This window comes from Pipistrellus hanaki, assembly GCF_964339955.1.
Source record: "Pipistrellus hanaki genome assembly, chromosome: 3".
Lineage (NCBI taxonomy): Eukaryota > Metazoa > Chordata > Mammalia > Chiroptera > Vespertilionidae > Pipistrellus > Pipistrellus hanaki.
In genome coordinates this window covers 22947021-22960252 of record NC_140505.1, presented here as the reverse complement: position 1 = coordinate 22960252, position 13232 = coordinate 22947021, and the positions used below count along the sequence as shown (strand labels likewise).

At 51.9% G+C, this 13232-nt stretch overlaps 1 protein-coding gene across 7 annotated transcripts in view; it reads left to right on the top strand.

The window, feature by feature from the left end:
• Nucleotides 1–2360: 2360 nt before the first annotated feature.
• ANK1 (ankyrin 1) overlaps nucleotides 2361–13232 on the top strand; it is a 211195-nt gene continuing 200323 nt past the window's right edge. For 2 of the 7 annotated variants that reach the window (XM_084879775.1, XM_084879771.1), the window contains exon 1: nucleotides 2361–2863. In XM_084879775.1, coding sequence (XP_084735901.1) covers nucleotides 2741–2863 — 123 coding nt within the window. In that variant the 5' untranslated portion in view covers nucleotides 2361–2740. The remainder of the gene's footprint in view (nucleotides 2864–13232) is intronic. The other 5 variants (XM_084879777.1, XM_084879770.1, XM_084879773.1 and 2 more) reach the window with 3 other exon arrangements.

The following is a 13232-nucleotide window of genomic DNA, read 5'->3' as shown; positions in this document are numbered from 1 at the left end:
TAAAAAAAATGATAAAATTACTCCCATTTATGATATATGTAAATACAAATCATCATCTTCATTTCAAACTAAAAAAAAAAAAATGTGTGCCTTGTGTGTGTGTGTGTGTGTGTGTGTGTGCAGGCCAATGACAGCCAGCATGGTGAGCTGGCCTGGGAGAGAGTCTAGAACCGTGCGTCCAGCACCGTAATCACAAATCCCCTGTGGCTCGTAAGCCACTAAATGTGCAGCATCTGAATTGAGATGTGCTATTTAAGTATAGACTACACACTGGATTTTGAAGCCTTAGTATAAAAGAATATGCGATATCTCACTAGTAGTTTATTTATTTATTTTGAACTTGTTGAATGAAAGAAAATATATTCTTAAAATTAACTTGACAGTTTAGCGTTTTTAAAATGTGGCTACTTGAAAACCGAAATGGGGCTGGCATTGTGGTTCTCAGTGTGTCAGTGGATCTAGCGTGGGAAGAGCAGCAGGCACAGACCCTGCCCCAGGAAAGGACAATGTTCAAAGCAAAGTTTCCACCAGCAACTTAATTACTGGCACGCTTCTAGGTGGAGAGGATTGTGTCAGATAGGGGCATGGGGACAGAGGGTATGTTCCGGTAAGAGGAAAGCAAGGGAGAGAGGAGGTGGGTGATTCATCCACTCCCCGAGTTTGTGCCCAGCTCAGAGCCCTTGGAGAGTCATTTCCGCACAGCAGAGCAGAGATAGTTTCTAGGCTGTAGCCTGTGGCTGGTTTCCTGTATGCACCAAGCCCCTAGCTTAGGAAGGCAGAAGGTAGCCGACTGTTTCGTAGGTTTCACCAATTCTTTTTTTTTTTTTTAATTTTTTATTTCTTTGTTGATTTCAGAGAAGAAGGGAGGAGAGAGAGGTAGAAACATCAATGATGAGAGAGAATCATTGATCAGCTGCCTCCTGCATGCCCCCCACTGGGGATCAAGCCCGCAACCCAGGTATGTGTCCTTGGCTTGAATTCAATCCAGGACCCCTCAGTCCGCAGGCCAACGCTCTATTCATTGAGCCAAGTCAGCCAGGACTCACCAATTCTTAAATATTGTTTTCCCCAAACCCCTCTATAGCCATTCGTGGACGGACAGGTCTGACTCACCGAATGGGGGTGGGAGCGGCACCAGACCGCAGGGGCCGTGGTTCCCTGGCCCTGGCCTCAGTTTCCCTGTCTGTTACTCCAGGAGTTGACTAGATGACCTTAAGACCCCCCCGCTTCCCACCGAAACCGGTCTGGCTCAGTGGATGGAGCTTCGGCCTGCAGACTGAAAGGTCCCAGGTTCCATTCCGGTCAAGGGCATGCACCTTGGTTGGGGGATGTGCAAGAGGCAGCTGGTCGATGATTCTCTCTCATCAATGTTTCTGACTCTCTATCCTTCTCTCTTCCTCTCTGTAAAAAAAAAAAAAAAATCAATAAAAACAAATATATAAAAAAAGACCCCGTCCCCTTCCCGCAGTTTGCTACCCAGACAGGTGTACGCTCTGTACAGCCGAGCGCCCTGCAGGCGGCGCTGCGGAGCGAGGGTGTGTGAGGCTGTTGGGAACGGGGGTGGGCGGGCCGCCGTGTAGAAACCTAGCTGCACGGCCTTCCGCGAGCATCCGAGGAAACTGCTCATTTCATCTTGGACACGTTTTCTATCTATAATTGGTAACTATGCAAATGAAAGGCCCACACGGTCTGACAGGGGCACATCCAGCTCTGAGCGAACGGCAAGCACCGGGCCCTTCCCCGGGGAACCCTGGCACCCCTAGCGCCCCTCGGCGGCGAGCGCCCTGGGCGGGAAGGAGGCGGAGGCTCGAGGCTGGCTGGTCGCTGCCCCACAGCGGCCGCCGCCCGGGGGCGCCCCAGGCCGATCCAGCCCCCTTCCACACACCCCCCTCCCCCCGCAAGCCACGCGGGTCCTGCCTCCGTGGCTTCCGCCGCCGCCGCCTCCAGGCGCGCCGGACCGCGGGGTCTCCCAGGCGCGGGACCCGCCGCATCCTCCCCTCGTCCCCAGGCACGCGAGGCTGCCCGCCGCAGGGGGGGTCCCCGGCGGCTCCCCAGGGCTCCGGGGGGGGGGGGCGGCCGGCTTTGTTCCCCCCGGCCCGACGGCGCGGAGCCCGTGCGCCTGGCGGCGGCGGCGGCGGCAGCGGCACTGCAGAGGTGGGAGCGCGGCCGGCCTCCCGCCTGCAGCCCGGCGCTCGCAATGCACCAGCGCGGGCGCCGAGCCTCGCCGGGCCGCCCGGGACCCCGGGGGGCGGGCTGCGGCCGCGCCCTCCTGCGCTAACGGCTGGGGTCCGTCCCCTCTCCGGCCCGCCCGCCCGCCTGCCCGCCTGCCCGCCGCCGGGCGCTCGCCGCAGTACCAGCCGCCTCCCGCTCCCGCCGCCACCCCCCTCCCCGCGCCGCCGCCGCAGGAGAGCGGGAGGGGGGGCCGGAGGGAGGGAGGGAGGTGGCGGGGCCGAGCCCAGAGCCCGTCCCGGGCGCTGGCAAGCGAGCGAGCTCGGGCCGCGGCGGGAGGCGCCATCCGGGGACCGCCGGCAGGGCAGCCGCGGCGCGCCTAGCCCTCCGCGCGGCTCGCAGCCACCTCCCCGCCGGCCGGCCGCATCCTCCCCGCGGCAGGGAGAGCAGTTCCCCGCTCCTCGCCGCGCAGAGACTCTTCCTTGCTTCCTCCTCGGGAGGCGGCCGCCACCTGCATTGCCACGCGTGAGGGGTCCGGGAGGCGGGGACCCGGGCGGTACCGCGACCCACCATGGCTCAAGCGGCCAAACAGCTGAAGAAAATCAAAGACATCGAGGCGCAGGCCCTCCAGGAGCAGAAGGAGAGGGAGGAAAACAGGAAGCGGAGGAACCGCTCCCGCGACCGAAAGAAGAAGGTAGGAGGGGGCGGCGGCGGTCCGGCGGCGGCACCGGCGCCCGGAGGTGGCTGCTGGGGAAGGGGCTCGTCCGACCTGAGCGAGGTCGGGGGCGCGGGGCCGGGCGCCGGCGGAGTTGGTGCCGCCGGAGCGCGGAGGGCACGGGCGGAGGAGCGGAGAGGAGCGGAGGGAGGAGGAAGAGGCGGAGGTGCGGCGGCAGGAGGACAGGGCAGGAGTCTGGAGGGCAGAGCGGGCGGCCGGGAGGCTGAAGGCGCGCAGGAGCCGAGGGCGCTCCGGTGCCCGCGGAGACGTTTCAGCACCACGGACAGCGCCCGCCCGCCCCGCTCTCCAGGGGAGGAACTTTTCTGGCCTCCCTGCTTGCCACCCGCGGGTTTGGTGGGCTCGCTCCGTTGGGCTCGTCGCCTCCCTGGCTTTCCAAGGAAGCTGGTTTGGGTAAATGGGGCTCCGGACTCCGGAGGTTCCTCTGCTCGGCGCTCCCCCCCCATAACTCACTCTCTCGCGTGGAGAGAGCATCGTTCCCAGGTCTCTGGACAAGTGGGGCTCCTGCCTTTCCCTGTCCCTTCTGGAGCCCGGGAAGCGCCTCTGGGACACGCAGAAAGGCATGAATGACCCTGGGGCATTTAGCAACGTCTTCTGTGCAGTGGTCACTTCAGATTAGCAACCTATGGCCTGGAGGGGAAGTTCCTTTGGAAGCAGACACGGGTGCTGTCCAGCATGGCCCGCGCGCGGCCTGGTCAGAGAACAGGTTTGCCTTTTTGTGGACACAAGCTATGTCCCCCACCGAGACCGGACGGACCTCTTAGGTAACTGTTGATGTGTTCAGCACTTCCCATCTGGGTCTGGGGTCTTCCTATCTCTGACTCAAAGCACCTTTAGAAAACACCTTTGGTGAGAAAAGCTGTTTGGTGGCAAACACCTTGGATTTGGAGGGAAGGGGCAGTTCCCTTGGGCAGAGGGCTCCAGACCAGAGGTGCGGAAGGCCGCCCCCCGCCCCGGGAAGCCAGGAGCTTGCAGTGCAGTTCTGAGAACCGGAGGCAGGGCTGAGCTCCAGCTTCAGGAGAGCCATTTTAACCCGAAGAAGTCGAGGGGGAGCATGGCCTGCCAGCCTCCCTGCTGGGGAGAAGGGCCCCTCGGGCTCCAGGGCAGAGGCATTGGTCTTGGTGAAGAAGGAAATACTTTTTTCCCCCTGAAATTGTCTCACCCTGAGGAAAAAAAAGTGAGACCTTGTGGTCGACAGCGGATTGTGGGGAACCGGCTGCCAGTGGGTCAGCGGGACCAGCACCCAGTCTTTTCCTAAAAAGGAGGTGCCCAGGGCAGATATATGCTCTGATTGTAACCAAAGTAACCAATATGCCTAGGCTTTGCTGTACCCTTTCAAAAGGCAGCCCCTCCTCCCTCAGGGATTGCCATCTTGTGTGTAAACAGTAGTTTCACAGAAGTACCACCCCTTTAGCGGGCCAAAAAAGAGGCCTTCCCCAAACGGATGGTGAATCAGAGTTTGGGTTGGTGCCACGGGGAGACTCTCCTCTCCGCGCGCACCCCCCCCCCCCCCCCCGGCCTGCTGCTGGGTCGGATATACCGGAGCCCATCCTGTGAGTCAGGCAGGGGCGAGTCTGGGTATAGCGGTGATCACCCACTGTCTTGGCATGAATGTAAACTTCTTGCTAGGAAGCGTGCTCTCGGTTTCCATTCCTGCCTATTGCGTTAGGAGCTGTGCCAATCCTCTCTCCAAACTGCTCACTCAGTGTTTTTATCCCACTTCTCGCTCTCAAGCTTCTTCCTTGATGCTCCTCATACCATAAATATATATTTTTTGAGCAGTAGTCCAAAGAGAACTCTCCTTCACTCTCTCCTTTGGTTTCTTTTCCTTCTACGAAAAACCCTTTAATGTAGCTCCGAATCATGACTGCATGTAATACACGCATACGAAAGTGCAGTCTCAATGTTCTTTTTTCCTCCTCTGGTCTTTTTCTTCACATTTTTTTTTACTTCCATGTTCAGTGCTGGATGATGATATACTCCCATCCCCTTTGGGTTGCGTTATGTTGTCTTACTAGCTGGTCACAGCATACTGCGTCAGTAAGCATTCAGAGCTCTTCCATACAGGTTTTCATTGTTTTATGCAATATCCTGGGTGCTATGATTGATATTAACAACAAAGTTAATTCTGAGCAATGTCATAAACTCTTAAGGCTGATTCTTTGGGTCAAAAGGAATATGGCACATTGGTATTTTATGATGATTTTGAGTTATTTTAGCCATTGGCCTGGCCTTGAGAGAATATTCCATAGAATAGAGTTAAAATGTATAGCAAAACACAAAACCACAAGAAGGAGGAAGGCCCAGAGGGAAAGGTGAGGGAGGCAGGGAAACGCAGAGAAGGGTGTTCAGAGCAGGTGGAGGAAGCACATAGAGGGGCTGGGTAATGGGGGGAGGGGGGCTCTAAATCCAAGGTTCATAGAAGGTGAAGTCTAAGACCCATTTTTCACAAACGAAGTCATTTTTTCAAGGCAGAGTATGTTAAAAGCAAGCAGCTGAGGACTTTGTGGTTGGTCACAGACTCTGGGGATGCCATGGAACCATCCTGGCATCAGCATGAAGAAAGAACTTCACCCATGCAGATAAACATGTTATTCCGGTGAATTGGTAAATCCTATGAACATATCGCTAAGCCATGAGCACTCTGAATTCGCTAAAAGAGAAGGGGTTTGTCCCGTGGGGAACCTGCTTCACGGGGACTGGCTGAGCAGAGCCACATCCCTCCCCATGTGTAGACACCATCACGGTTGTAACATCGATGGTGGTTGCAGTTTTACAGTTGATGAGACTGTGTGGGAAGGCGCTTGCTGAGGGGGGCTGTGCCACGGGGGATGGAGGCTGATGTTGTGACGCACACTGACTGACACATAGAAACCACCTTGACACCGGGAACTGAGCTGAAACTCCGGCGCTCTGAAACACCCGCATTCTTCTGGGGCTTCATTCAGTTTTCTGCTTGTGTAGCACTGACCTCGTCTGATGCTTGCTGGGGGAGCTGCAGCTTTAAGAAAAAAAAAAAAAAAAAAAAAGAAAGAATAAAATCCAGTATTTATGACATGTACCGATAAGTCCCCCTGCTTCTGAAGGGTTGGATGGAAATAAATAAATTGCAAAGCATGAGGAAAGCATGCATTTGCATTAAGAATGGCAGCTTTCTAGGGCTGAGGAAGCCCTGGGCATCAGAAAGCGTGTGCTTTTTGTGTTTCCCCAGAGCTTGGGGTTAGGAGAGGAGGACAGGGAGGTTGGGGCGGAAAGTGAATGGGAGGAAGAGGAGCAGCATTAAAGAAAGGAGGAGAGGATGAAGAGGTGAAGGAGTAGAGAGGGAAGGAAGGGAGCTGGCATCTCAGCCCTGCTTTATTCTATTCTAAGAATGTTTTTTATTGATGTTTTAAAGAGAGAGGAAGGGAGAGAGGGCGAGGAACATCAATGTGAGAAACGTTGATTGATTGCCTGCATGTGGCCCCACCAGGGATCAAACCCACAATCTGGGTACGGGCCCTGACTTGGAATCCAACCAGCAACGTTTTGGTGCACAGGACAGTGATCAACCAACTGAGCCACACAGGCCAGGGCTCAGGTATATTAAGGTTAACTACCTGCAGGTCGGGTTAAGTACCCTGGGATAAGTTTACCAAGCTCTCTGTCCCTCGCTGTCTCCATGTATGTCATCTTCGGATGTTGGTGAAGGAAAAGATCATATCCTGTTCGTAGCTGGGCACTCAACACCTAGCTCAGTACCTGCCAAACAGTGGGCATGCCGTAAATGAACCTGTGTGCAATGCGTGCATCTATATTTGATGCTTGGATGTTGTTTTGGTCATAGGCATGTGTTCAGGTGAACACTCTTTGATTGGCTGCATTGGGGGAGGTGGTGGTTTGAAGAAAGCCCCATATTGCCTTCTTTCGTAATCATTTGCAATGGAATAGAAATTTGTAGGCAGGCAGCGGAACCATCTAATTTTTTTGGTGCAGTGAATTCTACCACTGAGCATGCAGTGAGTTCCTTGCAGGGTCTCCTGCACTAAATGTCAAGTGGTTTTAGCCATTTGAAACAACAGCAGTGTTTGCCCAGGGCCTCGGGCAGCCAAGCCGAGGAGGCACAGAAAGGAGAAAGCAAGCCCCAGAGTGGGAAGTGACCATCACCACGTTGCTGTGTGCGGTGCTGGCAGCCCTTCCAGTGTGTGCAGCGCTCCCAGAGGGCCCTCAGCCTTCCTCGCACAGCTGGACCAGGCCCTGCTCCTGGACCGCAGAGATGGCTTTGGTTGATTCAGTGATTGGAACCACGGAGGAGACAGGGCGTACCTGCATGATACTGGAGTGGTTGGCCAGCCTTATCACTTATCACCAGGATGGTGATGGAGGGTTATATAGGCCCATGTTGCCCATTTGTAAAGGTCCTCAAATTTACACTTCTATTGTTATCTCCAAATGAGTTTATACATTTAACACAAGAAAAAACTGACAAGACCAAAATATAATGTTTGGTCTGGTGGGGCTCAGTGCTTGAGTGTTAACCCATGCACCAAGAGGTCACAGGTTCAGTTCCTGGTCAGGGCGCATGCCGAGGTTGTGGGCTCACTCCCCAGAAGGGGGTATGCAGGGGGCAACCTATCCGTTGTTTCTCTCTTATTGATGTTTCTTTCTCTTTCTCTCCTCTCCCTCTCCCTTCCTCTCTCTGAAATCAATAAATACATATTTAAAAAAGAGAGAATGGTGTTCATCACACATCTTTAAGCCCAGGTTCCATTGCTAAATGACATCACTCGTATATGTTGCAATGTGAATTGATATTCGTTTGGCTTTTGAATACGGTAGTATAATTCTGTTGCATTGCATGTTCATTACTAAATGTGTTAATTTATTAGTTGCAAGCTTTAAAAATACAACTTTGGTAACCCTGCTTTGGCGTCTCTTCTTATTTTAGTACCTTGGGAACCTCAAAAAGTGTGGCCCTGTCCCTCTTGAGCTCTGGAGGTGCTTGCAGTGGCTGAAGATGTGGGAATATTCCAAGCCTGCTGTATGTCCATCTTTCAACCCAGTGCCCCCTCCCTGCTGCAGAGGCAGTGAGGAGGGAGGATGTTGTTTCTGGGTGCTTCTGTTACCCCCCCCCCCCCCCCAGCAACCATCCACCAGACCAGGAGAGCAGGTTTTTGAGGGCAGAGATGTTATGCCCTTAATTATTGATATGTCCATAACTATATGGTTTGCACATCATTTGCTTCCCAAAGCCACTGTTTAAAGTGGGGCAGTAGCTGAAATTCAGAGCCTGAAGCAAGTGACCTCTCTGTCAAGGGGACCTCGAGCCAGCCTCTGGGACCTCTCTCTTCTCTTGCTCACCCCAGCAAACTAGCAAACTGCTTGCTCACCAGTTCTGCCTGTCTCCTCTCAATATAGCAATGCCTTTTTTTTTTTTTTTTTTTAACTCAGTCTCAGGCCTCCTTCCCCCATCTTCCAATAAAAATGAGCAAGCATTGGGGAATGGATACTGTGTGCCAGGCACTTTTCACACATGTTAACTCATTCCCATGCTTTGCCTTAACCATGCTTTTGTAAGGCTGATCTGTTAGCCAATTCTTCCTCCATCGATGCCAAATATCACTCTCTTCTTTAAGATACCTTTCTGAATGTCCCTCCTCACTTCCACCCCAGTCAGTCTTATTCTACACTCTGCTATTTGTCGACCTGTCCTTTGTTCCAGTGTGTGTGTGTGTGACACTCATTCTTGTTTCCTCCCTTCTACTAAATTGTAAGGTCCATGAGGCCAAAGCCTAAGTCTTTGTACATAACCATCAGTGAATATTTATGGCTTGAATGGACTTAGAAGCTACATTTAATAGGTTCAGACTTTTTTTCATGGTCTCTCTATTTGATTTTGGAAGACTTGGTTCTCCCCCCCACGCCCCCGCCCCCCCAATTCTTCTGACCAAAGCAAAGTCTGTCACCATCATAAAGTTTTTGTAAAAAGGCTGATAAGCTTTGCTTGGCTCCAAATCTCCATTTTTGGTTCTTGAAAAAAAACAAACAGTTCAGCTCAGTTGGTTGGGCGTCATCCCGTGCACCAAAAGGTTCCAGGTTCAGTTCCTGACCAGGGCTTAATCCTCTCAGTAGGGGGAGTACAGGAGGCAACAGATGGATATTTCATTCTCCCATCGATGTTTCTCTCGCTGTCTTTGCCTCTCCCTTTCTCTCTCTCTAAAAATGAATACAAAATATTAAAAAAAAGAAAAACTTAAAAGTCTGCATCTTACAGAGCATTAGGCCAGGAGTCAGATGTTTCTAGTTTCAGCTCTTGCATTTATCAGCTACGGGTAGTGAACAAGCTCTGAATTTCTCTGAGCATGAAATCTCAGTGTTCACCTGGGAATGCCAGCACGTTATTGCAGCGCTGGTAAATGAGAAAAGGGTACTTTCAGTCAGACCTTCATTTTATTTTCAGGAATGGAATGAGTTTTCTGTTTTGACGAGATTTACAATCGTAGACTTCGTTATCTACGTGGTTCCAGTCCATAACTTTGAGATGGGCTTTATTAAAGTCCTGCCTGGCAATTGTACCTGTATGTCAAAAGGGGAACATAAAAGTGGGTCCTAGCCCTGGGTGGGTAGCTCAGTTGGTTTGTGTTCTCCTGATACACCAAGGTTGTGGGTTTGATCTCTGGTCAGGGCACATACAAGAAGCAAACAATGAGTGCATAAATAAGTGGAATGACAAATTGATGTCTCTCTCTCTCTCTCTCTCTCTCTCTTTTTAAAAAAATATATTTTATTGATTTTTTTTTACAGAGAGGAAGAGAGAGGGATAGAGAATCAAAAACAATGATGATAGAGAATCATCGATCAGCTGCCTCTCGCACACCCCGTACTGGGGATGTGCCTGCAACCAAGATACATGCCCCTGACCGGAATCGGACCCGGGACCTTTCAGTCCACAGGCCGATGCTCTATCCACTGAGCCAAACCGGTTTCGGCCTCTCTCTCTCTCTAAAATTAAAAAAAAAAAAAATAGTGGTTCCTAAATTTTCCGAGAATACCATTTGCTCTGAGGGCCGTGACTGACAAATCAGGAGTGTGGAATATCACAGATAATGGAACACATGGTGCTATGGGCAGTCACACTCCTCCAGGGAGAATCTGTGCATCTTAGGAGTGCAAGCATGATGCATCTTGCAAGAAAGGAGAACTTGTGTTACGGACACCCAGAGCTAAAGCAGAGAAGAGGTACTGGCCAGCCAGTTATTATTATTCTTTAAACAACTTTAAAAAATGTGACTAGATGCTTCCCCTCAGAGAATATTTCTCTGAGTTTTTGCTAAGGTGCTAATATACTAGTAGCTTCAGTTAATCCATTTCAATCCATTTCAGAGTATGGTTGGCAATGGCAGCTGCAAAGCAACCTTCTATGTTGACCAAAGGTGGGGTCTGTATTTACTGAGAGCCCGCACGCCCTAGAGCCATTGCCTCATGGATCCCTCAAAGGGCCACTGGAAGGTTATGATGAGGTCAGAGCTGGGCTCAAACCCAGACCCACCTGACTTCAAAGCTTATTCACCCACCTCTGCACTAGGCCGCCTTCTTAGGCATTTTGTTGGACCCTCAGGAGAGTCAAGGCCGTGCTAGGCACGGCAGAGGAGTCTGCACTGATGCTATTTATTTCCCATGTCTTCATGTGAAGATCTTGCAGGTTCGTGGGAAAGCTGCCAGTGGAGGAGGTGATGTGAACTCAGGACAGAGCGCTGGGGTCTGGATTCCAGTGGGAACAGGGCTGTCCACAGGCTCTTCTGTGGTCTCAGGATTGGCCCAGGTGATGGGCAGGACCTTGTCCAGGCACATGGGTAAAGACAAGAGGCCAGATGAAAGAGCCACTGAAAACTGAGTCTTTGTGGTCACCTGCTCTGTGTCTGGCTCCCCTGCCTCACAAAACGGCTCTTTCCCCCTACTGTCTGTTTTGGGGATTTCTCTACCTATCATATCATCAGCATCTCCTCCATATAATTGTTGAATACTGTTCTGACATTACATACATAGATACTGAGTAGATGCTTGGACTTTTGCTTGGTATGGAGAGGAACCTCTGGGCCGCTGAGGTCCCGGGATTTATGTGATGTGCTTGCCAGGAGCCGGCCTTGGGGTTGGGTGTGTCAGGGGCAGGTGGGAGTAGAAGATAAACACAGCCCAGCTCTTGCCCGAAGTTCTCACGTTCAACTTCTGGATCCCTGAGTCTCATTTCCTGCCCCGTGAAGTCAAATGGGTTCAGTAGTGCCCATGAAGAGCAGTGCAGTCAGGCAGGGCTTAGAAGGCACAGAATGCCACTAGCACAGGAGATTAGAAGGCACAGAATACCACTAAAGTAGAATTGGGAGAGGAGTGGGTGGATGAAAGGAAGCATTAAAGGAAAAGGGAAGGAGGCGCTTAATTATGGACTGGCCAGAGCCAGAACTCCTATATCCAATTCTGAAACGGAAGGGACAGCTCCAAATACCAAGTGAGACCTGCAGGAAGAGGGACTCTGCAGGGTCTGTCCCAGCGGGCCCTCAGCTTTGCTAGTGTCAGAACCACCTGGGAGGGAGGGCTTCTTACAAGCAGACCCGCCCCACCTCCCACCGCAGAGCCTGCTGGGAGTGCCTGGAGAGCCTCTGTGCTGATTGACAGGAACACATTGATGGGAACACGGAAGGGAGAAGCAAACCCAGAGATGAAGGAAAGAGGTGAGAAAGTAGAAGATTTGCATTCACTTGTTATTTATTCTGCATCCAGTTCCCCAAAGGAAGTAGGCTGTTGATTTTAGTGCTGTGGCCAGTCCCATGGGGGAAGTCAACTTGGCCAGGGCCCCTGGAGTGGGCCTGGGACGGGATGGACTGGAGAGGTTTTGGGGATGGAGGCTGGGTCTTCATAGACTGCTAGTGGTCAGCCTGGTGGATGAGGGGCAGGTCATTTAGCTGAGGCAAGAGCTTGTGTGGAGGGTGAGCAAATGAGGTCTGGAAGAGGAGGTGGTCCAGAAACTGTGGGCCCAAGAGCTGGAGCAAAGTGAGCAGAGTGAGGGAGGGCAGGACAAGGCTGCAGAAGGAGCCGAGACAGGGGCCCAGGCTGGGTCCAAAGGGCAGAGGCAGCCCTGAGCGGCTCCAGGCAGAAGGTTACTTGCCTTCCATGAAGACATGGGCTGGGTGGGGGTAATGCATTGATGAGCTGGGCGTCTGGATGCTGAGGGGTGATAACCCAGGTAAGGGATCGGCTGGTTTGATCTGGGGTGGCTGGTGGGGATGGAGAGCATGTAGCAAACTGAAGCTATGTGGGTGGTTGAGAAAGTTGGTCTTTCTGGGTAATAAAGTGGGTGCAAGTAAGTAGTCCAGCAGGAAGCTGTAGGTTTCATTTTGACATGTTAACACGGTGTGTGTGTATGTGTGTGTGTGTATAATTAAGTTTCTACAGGATCTCATTTCTGACTTGGTACTGGGTAGTTAGTTGGTGGAAAGAGGAGGGGAAACAGGTGAGGAAGAAAATAGTTCCTTTTTTTTGGGAATATATAGTTAGGTAGCTTCTTGGGGCTCTGACTTGATAGATGGAGAGAGTAATAGCCATGTTTGTAAATATCGGGGAGCCTGTCAGGTGGACAGGAGAGGCAGTCAGTGCAAGCCCGAACTCTTCTGGAGTGCAGATCTTTTGAGCGTTAGTTTTATTTTATTTTATTTTTTAAAAATATTTTTATTAATTTCAGAGAGGAAGGGAGAGGGAGAGAGAGAGATAGGAACATCTATGATGAGAAAGAATCTTTAATTGGCTGCCTCCTGCACACCCCCCACTGGGGATTGAGCCTGCAACTCAGGCATGTGGTCTTGATTAGAATCGAACCCAGGACTCTTCAGACTGCAGGCTGATGCTCTACCCACTGAGCAAAACTGGCTAAGGCATTTATTTTATTTTTTTAAAATATATTTTTATTGATTTCAGAGAGGAAGGGAGAGAGAGAGAGAGATAGAAACATCAATGATGAGAGAGAATCATTAATGGGCTGCCTCCTAGATGTCCCTACTAGGGATCGAGCCCGCAACCCAGGCATGTGCCCTGGCCAGGAATCAAACCGTGATCTCCTGGCTCATAGGTCGATGCTCAACCACTGAGCCATGCCTGCTGGGCTAGTGATGGCTTCAAAGAGGGCACATGCACGGGACAGCTTCTGGGTCCTGTGGGAGGGCAGAAATCTGACTGGTGGATGCTCACGCTGGCAGGAGGGCTAGCCCTTGGGGCAGGAGATGGGCTGTTAGGAGGCAGGGCGGCCCTACCTCCTAAACAAATGACTTTGACTCCATCACCCGTATGGTGAAATGCTATGCCATTA